The following is a 17,387-nucleotide window of genomic DNA, read 5'->3' as shown; positions in this document are numbered from 1 at the left end:
ACTAAGGCTTGACCAACAAGGGAAAGGTTCAAGTCAGGGAAACCGCGACTCTCTCTGTAGCACAAGAACCGAACTGTCTCGAGGTTCCATCTTGAGCGAATAAGTGCCAAGTAATTTAGGAGTGGCCAACCAGGATTTTTAGGACGGTGACATGGATCATAGAAACCGAAAAGCAACTGCAGAAGAAAGATAGATAAAAGATGAATTTTCTTTCTTGGTTTTTTTAACGTATACTAAAAGAGTCAGTTGTTACACATTACCTTTTGATGATGATCACCTTGGCACGCTTCGCAGTCTTTAAGATGTCTGATACTAGCTTTTGAATCAGAAGAATCCGAAACCAAAAAGAATGGAACATCTACAGCAGGAAAGACACACCGATACATAACAGATCAGCTACTACTACTAATTCAACTTGAAAAGTACCGGTAGTTAAATGTGAGTTGCGCCAATCCTTACAAGCAGCGGATACAGATTCCGCCTCTTGAGAACTAAAATACTCTGAAGCTGCCTTTATTTCTACCAAACTTGCAGGAGGATCAAGAAAAAGCGCAGGGAACGCAACCCTATATTGGAAACTCCATGTCTTAAGGTCAGCAAAGGAGATAACGAGGAATCTTGATAATACAGCAGGGTCCTCAAGAGCTTTTCCTGATTGAATATCCTCCCAAATCTAAAAATTTCACCAACAAAACAAGATTAGACTTTACCACACAAGAACTGATGAGAACCAAGTCAGAGACAAGTTTTTGTATTAACCTTGTTTGCTTCTGCTTGGAGAAGACTTTGTTTGTCAAGTTTATCGAAGCTTTCGAGGGTATTGGTGTTATACAAAATCCCAGGAACAGGACACTTATTCCTATTTCCATGGCTAGTACTACTAGCAATCGATGATTGTTCATCTAAAGGCAATGACTCTGACGAAAGTCTCAGATGATTTGAGCCTTGTGGATGTGAACATGGTCCACAAAAACCTGTAATTATCAATTCCAATTCCAAACAAAAAAGCACATTAATTCCAATCACATTACAATAACGAACTCTGAAATCTGAATTTTCTACTAACGAACGAACAAAACAGAGGAAATCAAAATCTGAATTTTATATTTAAAAAAAAAAAAACAGAGGATTTGAAAGTTTTCAACTTTTTTTTGTGTGGTTCTGTAACCTAAAAGGATCAGAGTGACGTCCTATTTCCCCCCTTATAACTATGATATCGTACTAAATCTACGTAAAACTTTAATCTCATCTGTATCTTCCCGAGTCAATAGTTCTAAATCTAATTCCACTTGATCGAATCCGATAGTTTTAATCTATTTCTCCAATTTTTTTGTTTAAACGGTTTACGATCCAAACCTGATAAAACCAACATAAACCCGATACGAAATCAATTTTTAAATCAAACAAACGTTAAAAACCGATCCGACCCGACCCGTTATCTTCTTCATCTTCTTGGTATGTTTCCCAGCTTCCTTCTTCTTCACAACAAGATCAACCTCAATTTCAACCTCCACCTCCTCCGTCGCTTCTGGTTTTTAATTCGTCACCACCGCCGCCACCACAGTCGATCCAATCTCCGCTAACTCCCTTCTATTCTCCTTCGCTGACTCCGCTCAGGTCAACACGCCACCGCCACCACTATCATCACCTCCGCCTCCTCCTTCTCCTGCACCGATTATTAAATTGCAAAACCGAAAATTGCAAAACCGGATAGTTTTTCAATTATAATGTTTAAATTGGACGGTTCAGATTATCCAAAATTCCAAACCGAACCAATTCGGTTTTGTTCTGTGTCTTTCTCAGTTGCAAAACTCGTAATTGTTGTCTCCGGACGTTGTTCTCATCACGCTCCTCCTTGTTCTTTCTCCTCACATTCTCTTCAGAAGCTTAGCTTTAGTCGTTGGAACCCTAATCTCGTTGATTTCGAAATCTGCGGAGTGTTTTGCTCGATCAAAATCAGTAAGTCTTAAAAAGTCTTCAGTTTTTTTGTTCGTTTGATTCTGATGGGTTGTTAGTTTAATCACTAGATTCTTCTCCGGTGAAGTAACCTGATATAGCAAAAGAGGCATTTTGCGCACGTGGGGTTTATTGTTTTGGATAAGAGAGTGACGAGCGCGTGAGGAAGGAATAATCAAGCTGGCAGTGTGCAGCTCATCTTTATCTTTTATGCATATTATCAGAGTTGTAAACTTTTCTAGAACTTTCTAGTATTTTCCCTCATCGTTTGCTGGAGATTCTCTTTTGAGAATTTTTGCAGGTGAGAAGTGATTCTGCGTTCCTTTGTGAACGTTGTTTCATTGTATCGATTCCTTTCAATAATATTCCACTCTGTTTTTTCCTCTGTTTTCTCTATTTTTTTACCGTTGAGAACATGTTTTGATTAAACGTTATCATTGGTATCAGAGCAAAGTGGAACCTCGGAAACAATGGGTGTGGAGACGAGATCTCAGATTAACCGGTAGGATCTGGTAGGGGAAGAAGTTCAGGAAGGAGGAAGTGAGACGATCGGTGATGCTAGGACTATTCTTGATCGGACTCATGCGATAGAATGAGCGATTGAAGCGCAAGATAAGAGGATGGAGCAAATATGGCTGACATGATGCATTTGATCAGGTTGATACCGGGTCCACCGACTTCCTCGAGCAAATCTCATGGAGAGGGTAGTTCCTTGGCGGTGTCGGCGTTGCCAGAGGGAAGTGGAGGTGGTTCTGGTCAGCAACGCGGTGGTGGTTCATCGGGATCTGGTCATTACTCGGGAGTTACTCGTTTAGGGCGTGTGGACTTTCCTCGTTTCGATGGAGAACATTTCTCAGAGTGGATCTGTAAGGTGGAAGACTATTTTGTTCTCGATGCTACACCAAACGACTCAAAGGTTCGTATGGCTACTATGCATTTTGACAGTCACGCGTCTGTTTGGCATCATGCGTTGGTACAAACACCTTTTGGTCAAAGTCTGTTGAATGATTGGTCGTTATACAAGTTATTGATGAAAGAAAGGTTCATTGATGTGTTGGAAGATCCGATTGATGAGTTGAAAGCGTTGCAGGAGACTGATGGAATAGTGGATTATCACCATAAGTTTGATTTGATCCGAACAAGAGTTACTCTCTCAGAAGATTATTTGGTGCGTTCTTATCTTGCAGGTCTTCGTCTTGATACTCAGATGCATATCATAATGTTTTCACCACAGACTGTTTGCCAATTTTTTGTGCTCGGTCGTCTCTACAAGAAGGCTCATCCTATGTCGAAGGGTACTTAGTTTGGTGGATCATATACCAAGCCGTTTCATGGTGGAAGCACAACTACAGTCGCAAAACAGACAACTCAAAGTAAGAAAGAGAACCTATTAGAGAATGTGGGGTTTAATGCACAGAAACCAGCGAGGAAATTTTTATCTCAAGAAGAAATGAGTGCTAGGAGAGCAAAGGGGTTGTGTTATATTTGTGATGAAAAGTATACACCAAACCACTACCTTAAGCATGAGAAGTCACAAGTTTTCATGATTGAAGTCGAAGAAGAGGATGAGGGAGATACGGGAAATAGTGATCTGATGGTAACCGAGGAGGATACGGACATGCCAATGGTGTCGATTAGTGCAGTAGCTGGGATTTCGGATTACAGAACTCTAAAGGTGAATGGAGTTCACAAGAAAAAGGTGTTGTTTATACTCCTTGATACGGGATCTACACACAATTTCATGGACCCTAGTGCAACAAAGAAGTTAGGTGTAGATGTACAAACTGCAGGTGTTTCGAGAGTTGTGGTAGCTGATGGAAGTAAGTTGGGGGTACAAGGGAAGGTCTCTCAGTTTCAGTGGTCTTTTCAGGGTACAAAATTTCAAGATGATTTCATGATCATTCCTTTGGGTGGTTGCGACGTGGTGTTGGGGGTTCAATGGTTAGCACCATTAGGAGACACAACGTGGAACATGCAGAAATTAGAAATGGGATTTTGGTTGAAGAATCAGAAAATACTTCTTCATGGGATTAAACAAGGGTCAGTAAGAACAGTTAAGGCCATCAAGTTTAGCAAGAATCAAGAGGAGGTAATACAAATTTCGATGATCTGTGCTCAAGAAGTAGTTGAGCAAGAGGAGCCAATGGTTTATGTAGTGGAGCTAAGTCAACGTAACAATGCTGATAACGCAGCTATTACTGAGTTAAAGACTACATATGGAGATTTGTTCGAAGAGCCCACAGATTTACCACCTTTTCGAGAAGGGACCACAAGATAGTGTTAAAAGAGGGAAGCGATCCGGTTAACCAATGTCCTTATAGATATGCGGTGTACCAGAAGGATGAAATTGACAAGATGGTTAGGGAGTTACTCTCAGCGGGAACCATTCGAGTTAGTGCTAGCCTTTTTTCATCACTGATAGTATTGGTCAAGAAGAAGGATGATACTTGGAGATTATGTGTGGATTACAGGGGTCTCAATGTTCTTACCATCAAGAACAGGTTCCCAATTCCACTCATTGAGGATTTAATGGATGAGTTGGGGGGGTTCTTCTATGTTCTCTAAGATTGAATTAAGAGCAGGGTACCACCAAGTTCGCATGGAACCAGAGGATGTTCACAAAACTGCGTTCAAAACACACATGGGACATTATGAATATTTGGTAATGCCATTTGGCTTAACTAACGCACCGGCTACGTTTCAAGGATTGATGAATGATGCCTTCAGAGATTTTTTGCGCAAGTTTGTCCTCATATTCTTCGATGACATCTTGATTTACAGTTCCAATCTGACAGATCACATCAGTCACTTGCAGCAAGTCTTTTAGACAATGAGGCAAAATAAACTATTTGCCAAGGAAAGCAAGTGTGCGTTTGCAACAGACAGGGTTGAGTATTTGGGGCATTTTATTGCTCCTGGTGGGGTATCTACAGACCCTGCCAAGGTCAAAGCTGTCGCAAACTGGCCAGTTCCCACGAATCTTAAGCAATTACGGGGGTTTCTCGGTCTAGCAGGGTATTATCGACGTTTCGTTAAGAATTTTGGTACCATTGCTCGTCCTTTGACGACCATGACCAAGAAGGATTCATTTTTATGGTCTCAAGAGGCACTGGAAGCTTTCGAAAACTTGAAGACAGCTTTGAGTCAGACTCCGGTTCTAGCACTCCCAGTGTTTAGTAAACCGTTTTTGGTGGAAACAGATGCTTGTTCCTCCGGTATTGGCGCTGTGTGGATGCAGGATGGCCATCCCTTGGCCTTTATCAGTCGACATTTGAAAGGTAAACAGCTGCACTTGTCGATATATGAGAAGGAGTTGCTTGCAGTGGTTTTTGCGGTTCAGAAATGGCGACATTACCTATTGCCAAATCACTTTGTTATCAAAACTGACCAACGGAGCTTGAAGTACCTGTTGGAGCAGAGGTTGAACACACCCATTCAGCAACAATGGTTACCTAAGCTGTTGGAGTTTGACTACAAAATTCAGTATAAGCTGGGGAAAGACAATATAGCGGCCGATGCTTAGTCACGGGTAGAGGGTGCTGAAGTGTTACATATGGCAATGTCAGTCCTTGAGTGCGATCTAATGAAAGAAATTCAGGCTCATTGTGAGAAAGATCCAGAGCTTAAACAGTTGATAAGCGAGTTGCAAGCTGATCCTGCAGCCAAAAGACATTATTCATGGGTTCAATCAGTTTTGCGTAGGAAGAGCAAAATCGTAGTCCCTAATGATGATCAATTACGAAAAACCATTTTACAATGGATGCATTGCTTGGGAACAGGTGGACACTCGGGAAGGGATGCGACTTATAAGAAAGTGAAAGGATTATTTTTCTGGAAGAACATGGCAGTGGACATTCAAATGTTTATAAGGAGTTGTGCAGTTTGTCAGCAATGCAAGTATGACACTGCAGCTTATCCCGGTTTACTGCAACCACTTCCCATTCCAGACACGATTTGGACTGACTTATCAATGGATTTCATTGATGGCCTCCCTGAATCCTTTGGTAAGACGGTGATATTTGTGGTGGTGGACAGGTTGACTAAAGCAGCCCATTTTATGGCTCTATCGCATTCTTATACGGCATTCTCAGTGGCACAAGCGTTCATGGACTCTGTTTTTCGGCTTCATGGTTGTCCTCGGTCTATTGTGAGTGACAGGGATACGGTATTCGTCAGCAACTTTTGGAAAGAGCTGTTTTCTCTACAGGGAGTAGACCTGAAGTTCTCGAGTGCTTATCACCCTCAAAGTGACGGTCAAACGGAGGTTGTTAATCGATGTTTGGAGACCTACCTTCGTTGTATGTGTAGTGAACGTCCTCAGTTGTGGAGTCGTTGGTTACCTTTAGCAGAGTTTTGGTATAATACCAACTTTCACACGTCCACCCAACTCAGTCCATTTGAGGCAGTCTATGGTCAAGCTCCTCCAGTGCATCTTCCTTATCTTCCTGGTGAGTCCAAGGTGGTTGTTGTGGCCAGAAGTCTGCAGGAACGTGAAGCAATGCTGTTAGACCTCAAATTTCACCTTATGAGAGCTCAACACCGAATGAAACAAGTAGTGGATAAGCATCGTTCTGAACGACACTTTGATATTGGTGAGTCTGTGTTTGTCAAGCTGCAGCCATATCGCCAAGGCTATGTGGTTATGCGTTCAACTCAGAAGCTCGCTCCAAAGTATTATGGCCCTTACAAGATTGTTGACCATTGTGGAAAAGTGGCTTACAAACTGCAGCTACCAGACCATTCTCTGATTCATCTGGTCTTCCATGTGTCACAACTCAAGGCAGCGGTTGGTGATGTTCCCACTTCGTCTCAGCTTCCATCTATTGTGTCGGATATCGGTGTCAAGGAACCTTTGCAGATCCTGGCTCGTCAAATGGTTAAGCGGCAAGGTCGTGCGGTTACAAAGGTTTTGGTTCAATGGATAAATGAAACAGAAGATGAGGCTACCTGGGAGTTCTTGTTTGACTTACAGCGCAAGTTTCCAGCTTTTGAACCTTGTGGTCAAGGTTCTTCGAACAGGGGAGCTTTGATATAGCAAAAGAGGCATTTTGCGCACGTGGGGCTTATTGTTTTGGATAAGAGAGTGACGAGCGCGTGAGGAAGGAATAATCAAGCTGGCAGTGTCCAGGTGGCAGTTGCAGTCTGTCAACGTCAAGTTACGGTTAACACTATTAGTGTGGTGGCAGTATAAGAGCAGTGTTAGCTCATCTTTATCTTTTACCCATATTATCAGAGTTGTAAACTTTTCTAGAACTTTCTAGTATTTTCCCTCATCGTTTGTTGGAGATTCTCTTCTGAGAATTTTTGTAGGTGAGAAGTGATTTTGCGTTCCTTCGTGAACATTGTTTCATTGTATCGGTTCCTTTCAATAATATTCAACTCTGTTTTTCCTCTTTTCTCTGTTTTTTTTACCGTTGAGAACATGTTTTGATTAAACGTTATCATAACCCAATAAAGATGAACATTTTTTTTTTTTTTGGTTCTGCCTTTGATAGAATCTGTTGCCTTTTAGGTTTAGAAGAGTTTTACAAAGACCCATCTAGATATGCACTGGTGATGTGCCCAGTTTTGATTTGAGAATTTGCCTAATTTCATAGTATAACTCACTGTGACTCTTCCTTGTCCTCTTTTGCGCCAGAAGCTGAAGATGAAAAGTTCATCTCTTTTCATGGCTGCAGCCACTGTATCTACCATGCAAAGGCCCGAAACAATTGAGATTTTTTTCACTCGATGAAACAGACAAGTGGAGATCTCACGCTTTCAACCGTCCCTCTCTACCTTTCAGACCTTTGCCCTGGATCCTCAGGTTAAGAGTAACATAATGGATGACTTCGATGATTCGGTTTGTGGTGGATCAAACGTGTTGCAAGGATGTGGATAAAGCTTCGTTTCTAGACATTACTGGAGTTAGCAACAATTCTCAGCTTCTAACGTTGCTCAATGAAACTGCTAACAGTTGCATCCTCCTAGTTGTGGATCGGGGTTGGTCAAACTGTGGTGGTGACCAGAAGATCATCATCTTCACAACAAAGACCAGGATGCTTGCATATTCATATCCACTTGCCTCAGCCTTACTGCACACCTGGTGCCTTTGAAATTCTGGTTTCAAACTATCTCAAAATCTCTACCCATAAACTCTTAAACAGATCAATGAGTTATTGCTGGAAACTGAAGTTAGTCCTGCTGAGGTTGTTGGGCAGCTGACTGGTAAAAAATCTGTGGACCAAAAACTAGAAGGGTTGATTGAGTTATTGCGGCCAAGAAGACGAAAATGGACGACTCTCAAATGGTTGGTGAAAGTTTAGGTTAGTCTTCTTTTGATGATGGTTGACGTGCTATGGTAGAATATATGACTTGCTAGTTTGAGTCTTATTTTGATCCTGAATCTTGCCTTGGACTATATGGAGATGTGTATTGTGGTATCGCATACTGCGGTTTCAGGATTTCTTTTGCCGTAGGATTGTTAAGTTTATGTGTTTTGTTGTTCGAATGACACTAAACTAGAGGGTAGAGTGGTTTGTGATTTTTGTAAAGTATAATTATTACTTTTAAGACCATGTAATGAAAAATCTAAACGTAGAAGTCAAGAATGATGTTACTGAAACTGCTGAAATGATTTTATAGATAAAACTATAGTATTATTCATTATTTGTCATTCATGCTCTTTCATTTCCTCCTCTTTCACATCCACTGAATCAGTAACCTCAGATCTATATACATAAAACCTAACCACTACCAAGAACAAGACAAAGTTAACCAGATTGAGTACTGCAAAGAACAGGTAATAATAATCCAACCTAGACTCGTTAAGATTATTCAGAATCCAGCCCCTTCCTCGCTTCTTTGTTATCTCTGACACTGTCGATAACAAGAAACTGCTCAGGAAGTTTCCAACTGCTAAACTCGTTGTCGAATACGAAGTTCCGAGACTTTTCATGCTCTCGGGAGCTTGATCATAGAAAAATTCTAGCTTTGCAACATTTAAAAATGAATCAGCTATACCCATTAGGACGAATTGAGGAAGCAAAACGAAGATAGTCAAAGGTAGTTTTACTCCGATTTGATGGATAAGACCATGATCAGCAGCTACTTTGAGTCTATACCTGTTACAAATAAAGAAAGGTGTAAGGAAACTAATGCAACACAAGAAATTATTTGATATGTTTTGTCTTTAATTTTTTTTGTTCCATCATTAGTTTAAGATGGAAGCTCTGTAATCTTAACAATACCTTTCAGTGACAGATGCGATGATCATGATGAGGATATGAAAGATAAGACCAATTCCCATTCGTTGAAGCAAAGTAATGCCTCTTGGATTTCCGGTGTATTTTCGGGTTAGCTTAACGAAGAGTCGATCGTATATGACTATGGAAATGAGCATCGAGAGTGTGACGAATGCGGAGAGACTAGCTGGTGGGATGCTGAAAGCTCCAGTGACCTTTCGGTCTAGAGTGGTTCCTTGTTTAACAAACAAAGTGTTGATTTGAGCGATCATCATGCTTGGGACGAAAGTTATGAACAAGACAGGTAACATTCTTAGCATTTGTTTTGTTTCTTCGACTTCTGTGGTTGTACATAGATTCCATTTATGGTTTGTTCCTGTTTTGAGTGAAGCTCTGTCTAAAAACCTGCAACATAGTTACATGTTAAGTACTTTATGTATACTTAGGATATAGGAATTTAAAATTGAGATTAAACTAAATAAAAATACACGTTACCGTAAACTTGGAGTGGCGTGGATCGGGAAGGCGTTTTTCCGCTCGTATTCTAGTGAAGGCAGCTCGTGGAAGCACGTGAGGCCATGAACCATCGGCGCATTGGCTTTGCGAAATGAAGCCACAATGACACGAGCCATCTTGGTGAATGGGCTACCAGCGGGTAGTTTATGGCGGTAAAACGGAGTGCCCAACAAGAAAATAGAAATGGAAATAGCCAAACCCATTGTTGGAAGTCCATAACCCAAGGTCCAGCCAACATTATCTTGAACATAGACAAGAATAGTGTTGGCAAAGAGAGTACCAAAGAAGATACTAAACATCCACCAATTGAAGAACGATAGCTTTCGAATCTTCTCCTTTGGGTCGAACACATCGAACTGATCGGCTCCTATTGTTGATATGTTCGGTTTTGTACCGCCCGTACCGATAGCTAATGTGTATAACGCTCCAAAGAAAACTGCTAACCGTAAAACCGAAGGGTTTTTGCAATCTTCCACATTAGCCGCAGAACATTCTGGTGGCTTAAGTCCCGGTATGGATACTGACAATGTTAGCACCATCATCCCCTGTGATTCATAAAATAATATATCTCATTTTTTCATTATAGAACTATCCTTTATGCAAGTTATGAGTGTAAGTGTATCCAAGTTTGCAATAAATATGCGTACAACTTGCAAACCTTTCTTTTATCAAAAAATAAAAATGTAAAAGAAACAAGTCGAATCTTAAACCGACTACCATACCATGTGTAGTGGATAAGTCTTTCGAATATATCATTTATTTTATATATTATTTGTTCTGATCAAAAAAAATTCTTGTGTGTAGAACACTTTCTAAAATTTTCGATCGAGACAAGAAAAAAGAGTAATAATGCTTTTTTCAAAGTCAACTGCTGGTCAAAGTACACATTTTTCTACGTTTTTCCCTGTAGACGAAGTAATTGCACGCTTCGATCAACAGGCAAAAAAGACTTGATGTATAGCTTCTAGTACATAAGAACAAAAAAAGTTGGAGTGCTATTTTGTTGACTTTAGTTTGGAATTTAAATCGGTCGTTGTCTTATCTCTAATCAATTCTCGTTGACTCGCTTTTAAGTTTTTCTTCAGATATTATCACTTATCTAAAATATAAAATATTTGGAGATATCAAAATAGAAACTATATCCGTTAAAACATTGTCACTTTTGAAATGTTTACTCTAGAGACTCTTATCACTTAAATGACCAAAAATATACATTTTTTTTAAAATAAAATTCCTGATTCTATATATTTACTTCCAACCGTAACATAGTTTAGAATACAAAGTGTTTAGGGGCGAATCTACGTTTAGAATAGGTGGAGCGCGTGCCCCATACACCTTTCTAAAATATGTTTAAGTGATGAGTTAACAATAGTATTTTTTACTCTATCTAGAAAGAGTGCCCCATACTATTTTGAAGGTAACAGGTTCGAATCCTATATTTTGCAATTTTTCTCAATATTTTTACTTTTTTTTAACACATTTTGTTATGTTTTATTAGTGTTGAAAAAAAAATTTGGTTAAAAAAGGATTTGTGCCTCATATTACTTTTCTCTCCAAATCTGCCACTGAAGGTGCCTATGCAGCAATGATATCTGGGGTAAACAAACCCAGTACAAGAATAATAGTAGCAAAGAGAAATTAGAGAGTAACTTCGAAACCACAGCTCAAGCAAAGCTTTGGAGCTTCGTAATATGGTTCCTAGCTAGGCAGGTGTTTCAAATCCGTCTATCAAGAGAGTGGAACAAACCTTCAACCGAGGTGCAGGTGTTGGTGTAGATGCGAGCATTGCATTCATGCCAGAGGGTGTACACCACAGCTTGAGCGACAAGGAGCTTAAGAGTGGTCATTTTGTCTTTGGTTGATGAGGTCCACAACCAGAGAGAAACCTGTCCCAAGTGTTGAACCCTAAGAACGAAATCTTCATCTTTGCGAGGCACCATCTCCATATATCATAATTGTAAGTGCATCTTAAGAAGAGGTGATATCTTGTCTCATTGAAAATATCGCGGAGATAGCAAGTATCATCCTCCAACATCCCCCAGTTTCTTAGCCTTGAAAGGGTAGGCAGTCTATCAAGGCAGCAGAGCCACATGATGAATGAATATTTCGGGATAGTTCCAGGGAACCAAACTTGCTTGTGCCAGGGAACCTCTTGAAGAGTAGGTGAGCAAAGGTTTTATGTATCCGAGAAGCTAAACGATCTTCAGGATCCACATTCGGTCTGGCCCAAAGAAAGATGTCTTTTTCATCTTCATTAAGTTCTAATTCGGTGAGAAGGCTGAGGAGGAGCTCTGCATTGTCGTTACAGGCGCTTCTGAAAATCCATCCAGCAGTAGTTCTGGCCTTGGCCACAGAGGAGTCTAGTGGGAGACCCATTCTTTGGTGCTCTCCTAGCCCTAAAAATGTGACTACCCCAAAAGGAGTCCAATTGTCAAACCAAAAGGAGCAGGATTTACCATTACCAATGATACAGGAGAGGAAAGGTTTTGCTATGTCCCTTAGCTTTAGCATTTGTTTTAACATAGAGGAGCCCTGGCTGTTGGAAGACAGTCTCCAGAAACATTTCCTTCTTAGCTTTTTATTCATGCACCAAGCTACTCAAAGAGAACCAGAGGCAGAGAACAATTTTCATATCAATTTTAAGCCAAAAACCTTGTTCCAAGCTTTCAGATCTTTCAATCCGAGGCCCCCCCCACTTCTTTAGGAGAGCAAACGTTCTTCCAACTAATATTTGCTTGTTTTGGAATTTCAGAGGAACCAGACCAAAGAAACCTTCTGCAGAACTTCTCAATGTCCTTTATACACTTTGCCGACATAATGAAAGCTGCACACCAGTAATCAATGATGTTTTGAATGACAAATGTAAAGAGCTGAAGTCTACCCACATAAGAAAGGTGTTTGTTCTTCAAAGAGTGCAACTTTTGCCTGATCCTTTGCACCAAAGGCTCACAGTCTGATCTTGATAGAGGATTTGGCAATAGAGGTAGGCCAATATCTTTGAATAGGAGAGTTCCAAGGAAAAAACTGAAACCTGAGCTGAGTCGATTCTGAACCAACAGGGGGGAACCGACAAGGAAGATCTTAGTTTTATTCTTGATCAAAATCAGACCCGAGATGTTTGAGAATTATTCGAGGAGGTTCACAATGGTCTGCAATGATGAGTGCTCGCCATTAAAGAATACCATTACATCGTCAACAAAGTGAGTGACATCCAGGTTTGTAGCTTTTGGATGAAAACATATCTGGCCAGATTGGAAGCGATAGTCAAGGAGTCTTGAGAAGATGTCAATTTCAATCACAAATAGGTAAAGAGAGAGGGGGTCTCCATGCCTAGACCCTTCTTACCTTTAAAATACCCGCAAAGCTCCCTATTGACGGATATAAAAACTCTCAAATGTGTCATGAACAATGTTTTTCTTTCCAAATCTCTCATAATCGTTTCATCCTTCCAAATGTAGCACAGATGAGAAAGACGTAATTAACCCTGGTGGAAAATATTTTTGGCATTCAGTGAAAAACTTCAACTTTCGGTGGACAATTTCAACATTTGGTGGACAACTTTCACTTTCGTGGACAACTATAATCTTCGTGGACAATTTTAACTCCTTCGGTGGACAACTTTATCTTTCATGGATCATTTTAACTACTAGTAGACAATTTTAACTTGTTTTTTAGGTGGACAACAATCTATGTCATAAATGTTATCTTTGATATTTATAAAAAATAAAAAACAATATGACACAGTTAAAAGCTTTTTCCAGAAATAAAGTATATTTGGCCAGAATCTCTATAAAGAAACCTTATTGTTTTGATACATTAACTGATCCAATTTATTACAGCCAAGATATCAAAGATGAAGCTCCATTCAATGGAGTCAGTTTAAAATATACATATTTAATACAATATGTTATTCCGTATTTAGTTCTATATAATTGTCATCACGACTTTGATATGTTAACTAACATATATATATATATAACTATATATGTATGTACAAATATAGTTTTAATTATTAAAAAAATAATTTAAACTACCACTAACTAGAAACATCAACATGAAAAACAACAAACAAAAAAATCGTAATAATACAATATATAATTTTGTCCAAAAATAAATTACAGTATATAACGGTCTTGTTGTAACCAGCGATAATGACTAAAAGCTGTTCGTTTTTCTGTCGTTGGTTCAGCGATCAGTTGCAGCGATCAGCGACTGAAATTTTCGATCGTTGTTTTTATTAGTGACTGATTTTAAAAACGCGGCGACTAAAAGTAATAGTTACTAAAAATTTCTTGTTTTTTTGGAAAAATAACAAAAAAAAAAACCTTAAGTATTCTTCGATCTCTCTTTCTCATCTCTTATATCTCGATTCTAAACATAATCACCATCGATCACTCTTCCTCATCTCTCATCTCCTTAATCTCTAAACCTAAAATTTCAACTTCCATCTCCATCGATCTTTCTGTTGATCTCTCCATCTCCATCGATCTCTCTTTCAATTTAAGGTAATCCTCAAACTTATGGTTCTAGTATGATTTGGGTTTAGAGTAGTGTGGTTTCTGGATTTTTGTCTGAATTGGGTTTTATTTTTTATTTTTTGGGTTTAGAGTAGTGTGGTTTCTGGGTTTTAATGGGTCTAGTTTAAAATTGGTACTTTTATTGTTTACAGCTTGTGGTTCTATTTCAGAAAAGTGAACTCATTTTCAGAATCAATTATTGTACGTATAAACACTATTTTAGGTCATAGAGTAGTGTGATGTGTATGAACTATTCTTGTGTGCTTGAAAATCTCTCAGCTTTACCCTACCTGGGCGCCTAGTGCACTGACTGTCTCGTCCATCGGGATAACTTCAGCTAGAAAGTCAGTTCCAAGTTCAAATGCAGGTGGAGTATCCCTCCATGTCATGGTGATCGGAGTATCAGGTGAAGGGATAATGAACTCCGGAACGTACAGGGGAGGATCGGGAAGATCTCCAGTGTCCAAGTCCAATAGGTCATCCCCATCAATAAAGGGTGTGTATGCGTAGGGGCTAGGCACTATAGATGGCGTAGCAGAGCTATCAGAGGAGATGTCTATGACACTTGATGGTGCTCCGAATGCCCGTAGCGACTGAAAGGAACCTGAGGAGATGCTAATGTAATCCTCTACCATCACGACCTCTTTCTCTTCCGGTTCCGGTTCCAAACAAAAACATTCCTCCGAAGTTTCCTAGACTTCATGCTCAGGCTTCTCTTCAACCTTTTTCTCAGGAGTGACTTCCCTTACTGATCCTATCGGCTTCTTAGGAGTATCTTTCGCAGTACAGGATGCACGGTCAGCAACACTCCTCGATGACTCCCCCCTGTCAATCTCATGATAATAATACCCTCGGGGTGGTAGACCCGTAGCCCGTCCCCCTCTTCCCATCCTACTACGTCCACGACCACGTCCACGTCCTCTTTTCGGTGTCATACTACAAGAAAATAAAGATGAGTTTTGTTCTTATAAGCATTCCTAACGTAGAACCTAACAAGTGACCGAATCAAGTTCCTATGAACAATCCTATGAATCTAGAATATAGCAAGTGACTGAATCAATTTCCTAAACAGCTTTTGCGACACATTTACTCGATAAAACGTTGAAAATATAGTTTCCCGTAGCATCGCTTAACTATGCTCTGATACCACGCTTTATCAAGTAAATATGTCGCAAAAGCTGTCTAGGAAATTGATTTGGTCACTTGCTAAATTCTAGATTCTTAGGATTGTTCATAGGAACTTGATTCGGTCATTTGTTAGGTTCTAGGTTAGGAATTCTTATAAGAACAAGACTCATCATTATTTTCTTGTAGTATGCCACTATTAAGATGACATGGACGTGGTAGGATAGAAAGAGAGGGACAGGCTATGGGTCTACCACCCCGAGGGTATTATTATCGTGAGATTGAGAGGGGGAGTCATCTAAGAGTGCTGCTGACCGTGCATCCTGTACTGCATAAGATACTCCTAAGAAGCCGATAGGATCACTAAGGGAAGTCACTCCTGAGGAAAAGGTCGAGGAGAAGCCTGAGCATGAATTCCAGGAGAGTTTGGAAGAATGTGTTTGTTTGGAACCATAATCGGAAGAGAAAGAGGTCGTGATGGTAGAGGATACATTAGCATCTCCTCAGGTTCTTTTCGGTCGCTACGGGCATTCAGAGGACCATCGAGCATTATAGACATCTCCTCAGATAGCTTTGCTACACCATCTATAGTGCCTAACCCCTACGCATACACACCCTTGATCGATGGGGATGACCTATTAGACTTGGACTTCAGAGATCTTCCTGATCCTCCCCTTGATGTTCTGAAGTTCATTATCCCTTCACCTGATACCCCGATCACCATGACATGGAGGGATACTCCACCTGCACTTGGACTTGGAACTGACTTTCTGGCTGAAGTTATCCCGGTGGACGAGACAGTCAGCGCACCAGGCGCCCAGATACCCTACTGTTTTCTTTGTGGGTGTCTAGGATATTACCTGCTTGACTACTAGTTTTACACCCCGTACACACCAGCATGCAACATCTGTTTGATTTGCGGAGTGAGAGGACATTACTCCAGCACTTGCCCAACATTGAGGGTTGCCACTCCGACTCGCGCACAGACTCCTACTCCACTCCCATCTCATGCTACCGGCCCATCATCTTCCCAGACTCCTCCCACCGACTACTCAGGTTGTATTTGCTCCCAGTGTAGCTTTAGGTTCCCCTGATCCTTGTAGATATCCTAAACCCTCGTTAGGTAACCGACACTAACCATATTTTTGCGTGTACAGCGGTGACTTTGGTTNGCCCAACATTGAGGGTTGCCACTCCGACTCGCGCACAGACTCCTACTCCACTCCCATCTCATGCTACCGGCCCATCATCTTCCCAGACTCCTCCCACCGACTACTCAGGTTGTATTTGCTCCCAGTGTAGCTTTAGGTTCCCCTGATCCTTGTAGATATCCTAAACCCTCGTTAGGTAACCGACACTAACCATATTTTTGCGTGTACAGCGGTGACTTTGGTTAAGCCCCTAGTGACTCGGTTCTATCTTGTATCATCTCCTCGACAGCCAAACGAACGACATATCGACATATTTTAGCGACTGTCGCTACTCGGTTCTATCTTGTATTATCTCCTCGACAATCAAATGAACGACATATCGACATATTTTAGCGACTGTCGCTGATTTAGCGATAGAAAAACGAACGGCATAACGACATATTTCAGCGACAGTCACGAATTAGCAACAATATTCAAAGACAGGAAAACGAACAACAAACAGTATCGCTGGTTTCTGGTCGCTGTCGCTGGTGGTTATCGCTGAAACCAGCGACACACAAACAAACATGACCAATGTGGTGTCATCAAACACTGATATAAATATCTTTGTAATGACAAATTAAAATAAACTATACGTATAGTCCCGTAAATTGGTGTATCGTGTACGTACGTTTCTGTGGGTTGCTTCGTTATAGAATCAGAAATAAACGTACCGAAAAATAGATAGCACAAGAGATAACGAAAGTGATGTAGCGACCAAGATGAGCGTCAGCAACGTAAGCACCCAAGATTGGTGTGAGCCAACTAGTTCCAACCCAATTGGTCACATTGTTCGACGACTTGACCGTTCCCTGGTGCAGTTTGGTTGTCATGTAAATCACTAGGTTGCTTGATATCCC

At 40.6% G+C, this 17,387-nt stretch overlaps 1 protein-coding gene and 1 pseudogene across 1 annotated transcript in view; both read right to left on the bottom strand.

The window, feature by feature from the left end:
• The window catches only part of LOC104728535 (ubiquitin-like modifier-activating enzyme atg7), a 4,367-nt gene extending 2,919 nt beyond the window's left edge, over positions 1 to 1,448 (bottom strand). Inside the window, exons 1-4 of the mRNA XM_010447497.2 lie at positions 1,406 to 1,448; positions 760 to 1,094; positions 427 to 673; positions 261 to 358 (exon numbers count right to left, since the gene is read on the bottom strand). Coding sequence (XP_010445799.1) covers positions 261 to 358; positions 427 to 673; positions 760 to 1,094; positions 1,406 to 1,448 — 723 coding nt within the window. The remainder of the gene's footprint in view (positions 1 to 260; positions 359 to 426; positions 674 to 759; positions 1,095 to 1,405) is intronic.
• LOC104724785 overlaps positions 8,570 to 17,387 on the bottom strand; it is a 9,422-nt pseudogene continuing 604 nt past the window's right edge.

This window comes from Camelina sativa, chromosome 11, assembly GCF_000633955.1.
Source record: "Camelina sativa cultivar DH55 chromosome 11, Cs, whole genome shotgun sequence".
In the NCBI taxonomy this organism is placed as follows: domain Eukaryota; kingdom Viridiplantae; phylum Streptophyta; class Magnoliopsida; order Brassicales; family Brassicaceae; genus Camelina; species Camelina sativa.
Note: the sequence above shows the minus strand (reverse complement) of the source record. Positions and strands in the feature narration are given on the sequence as shown.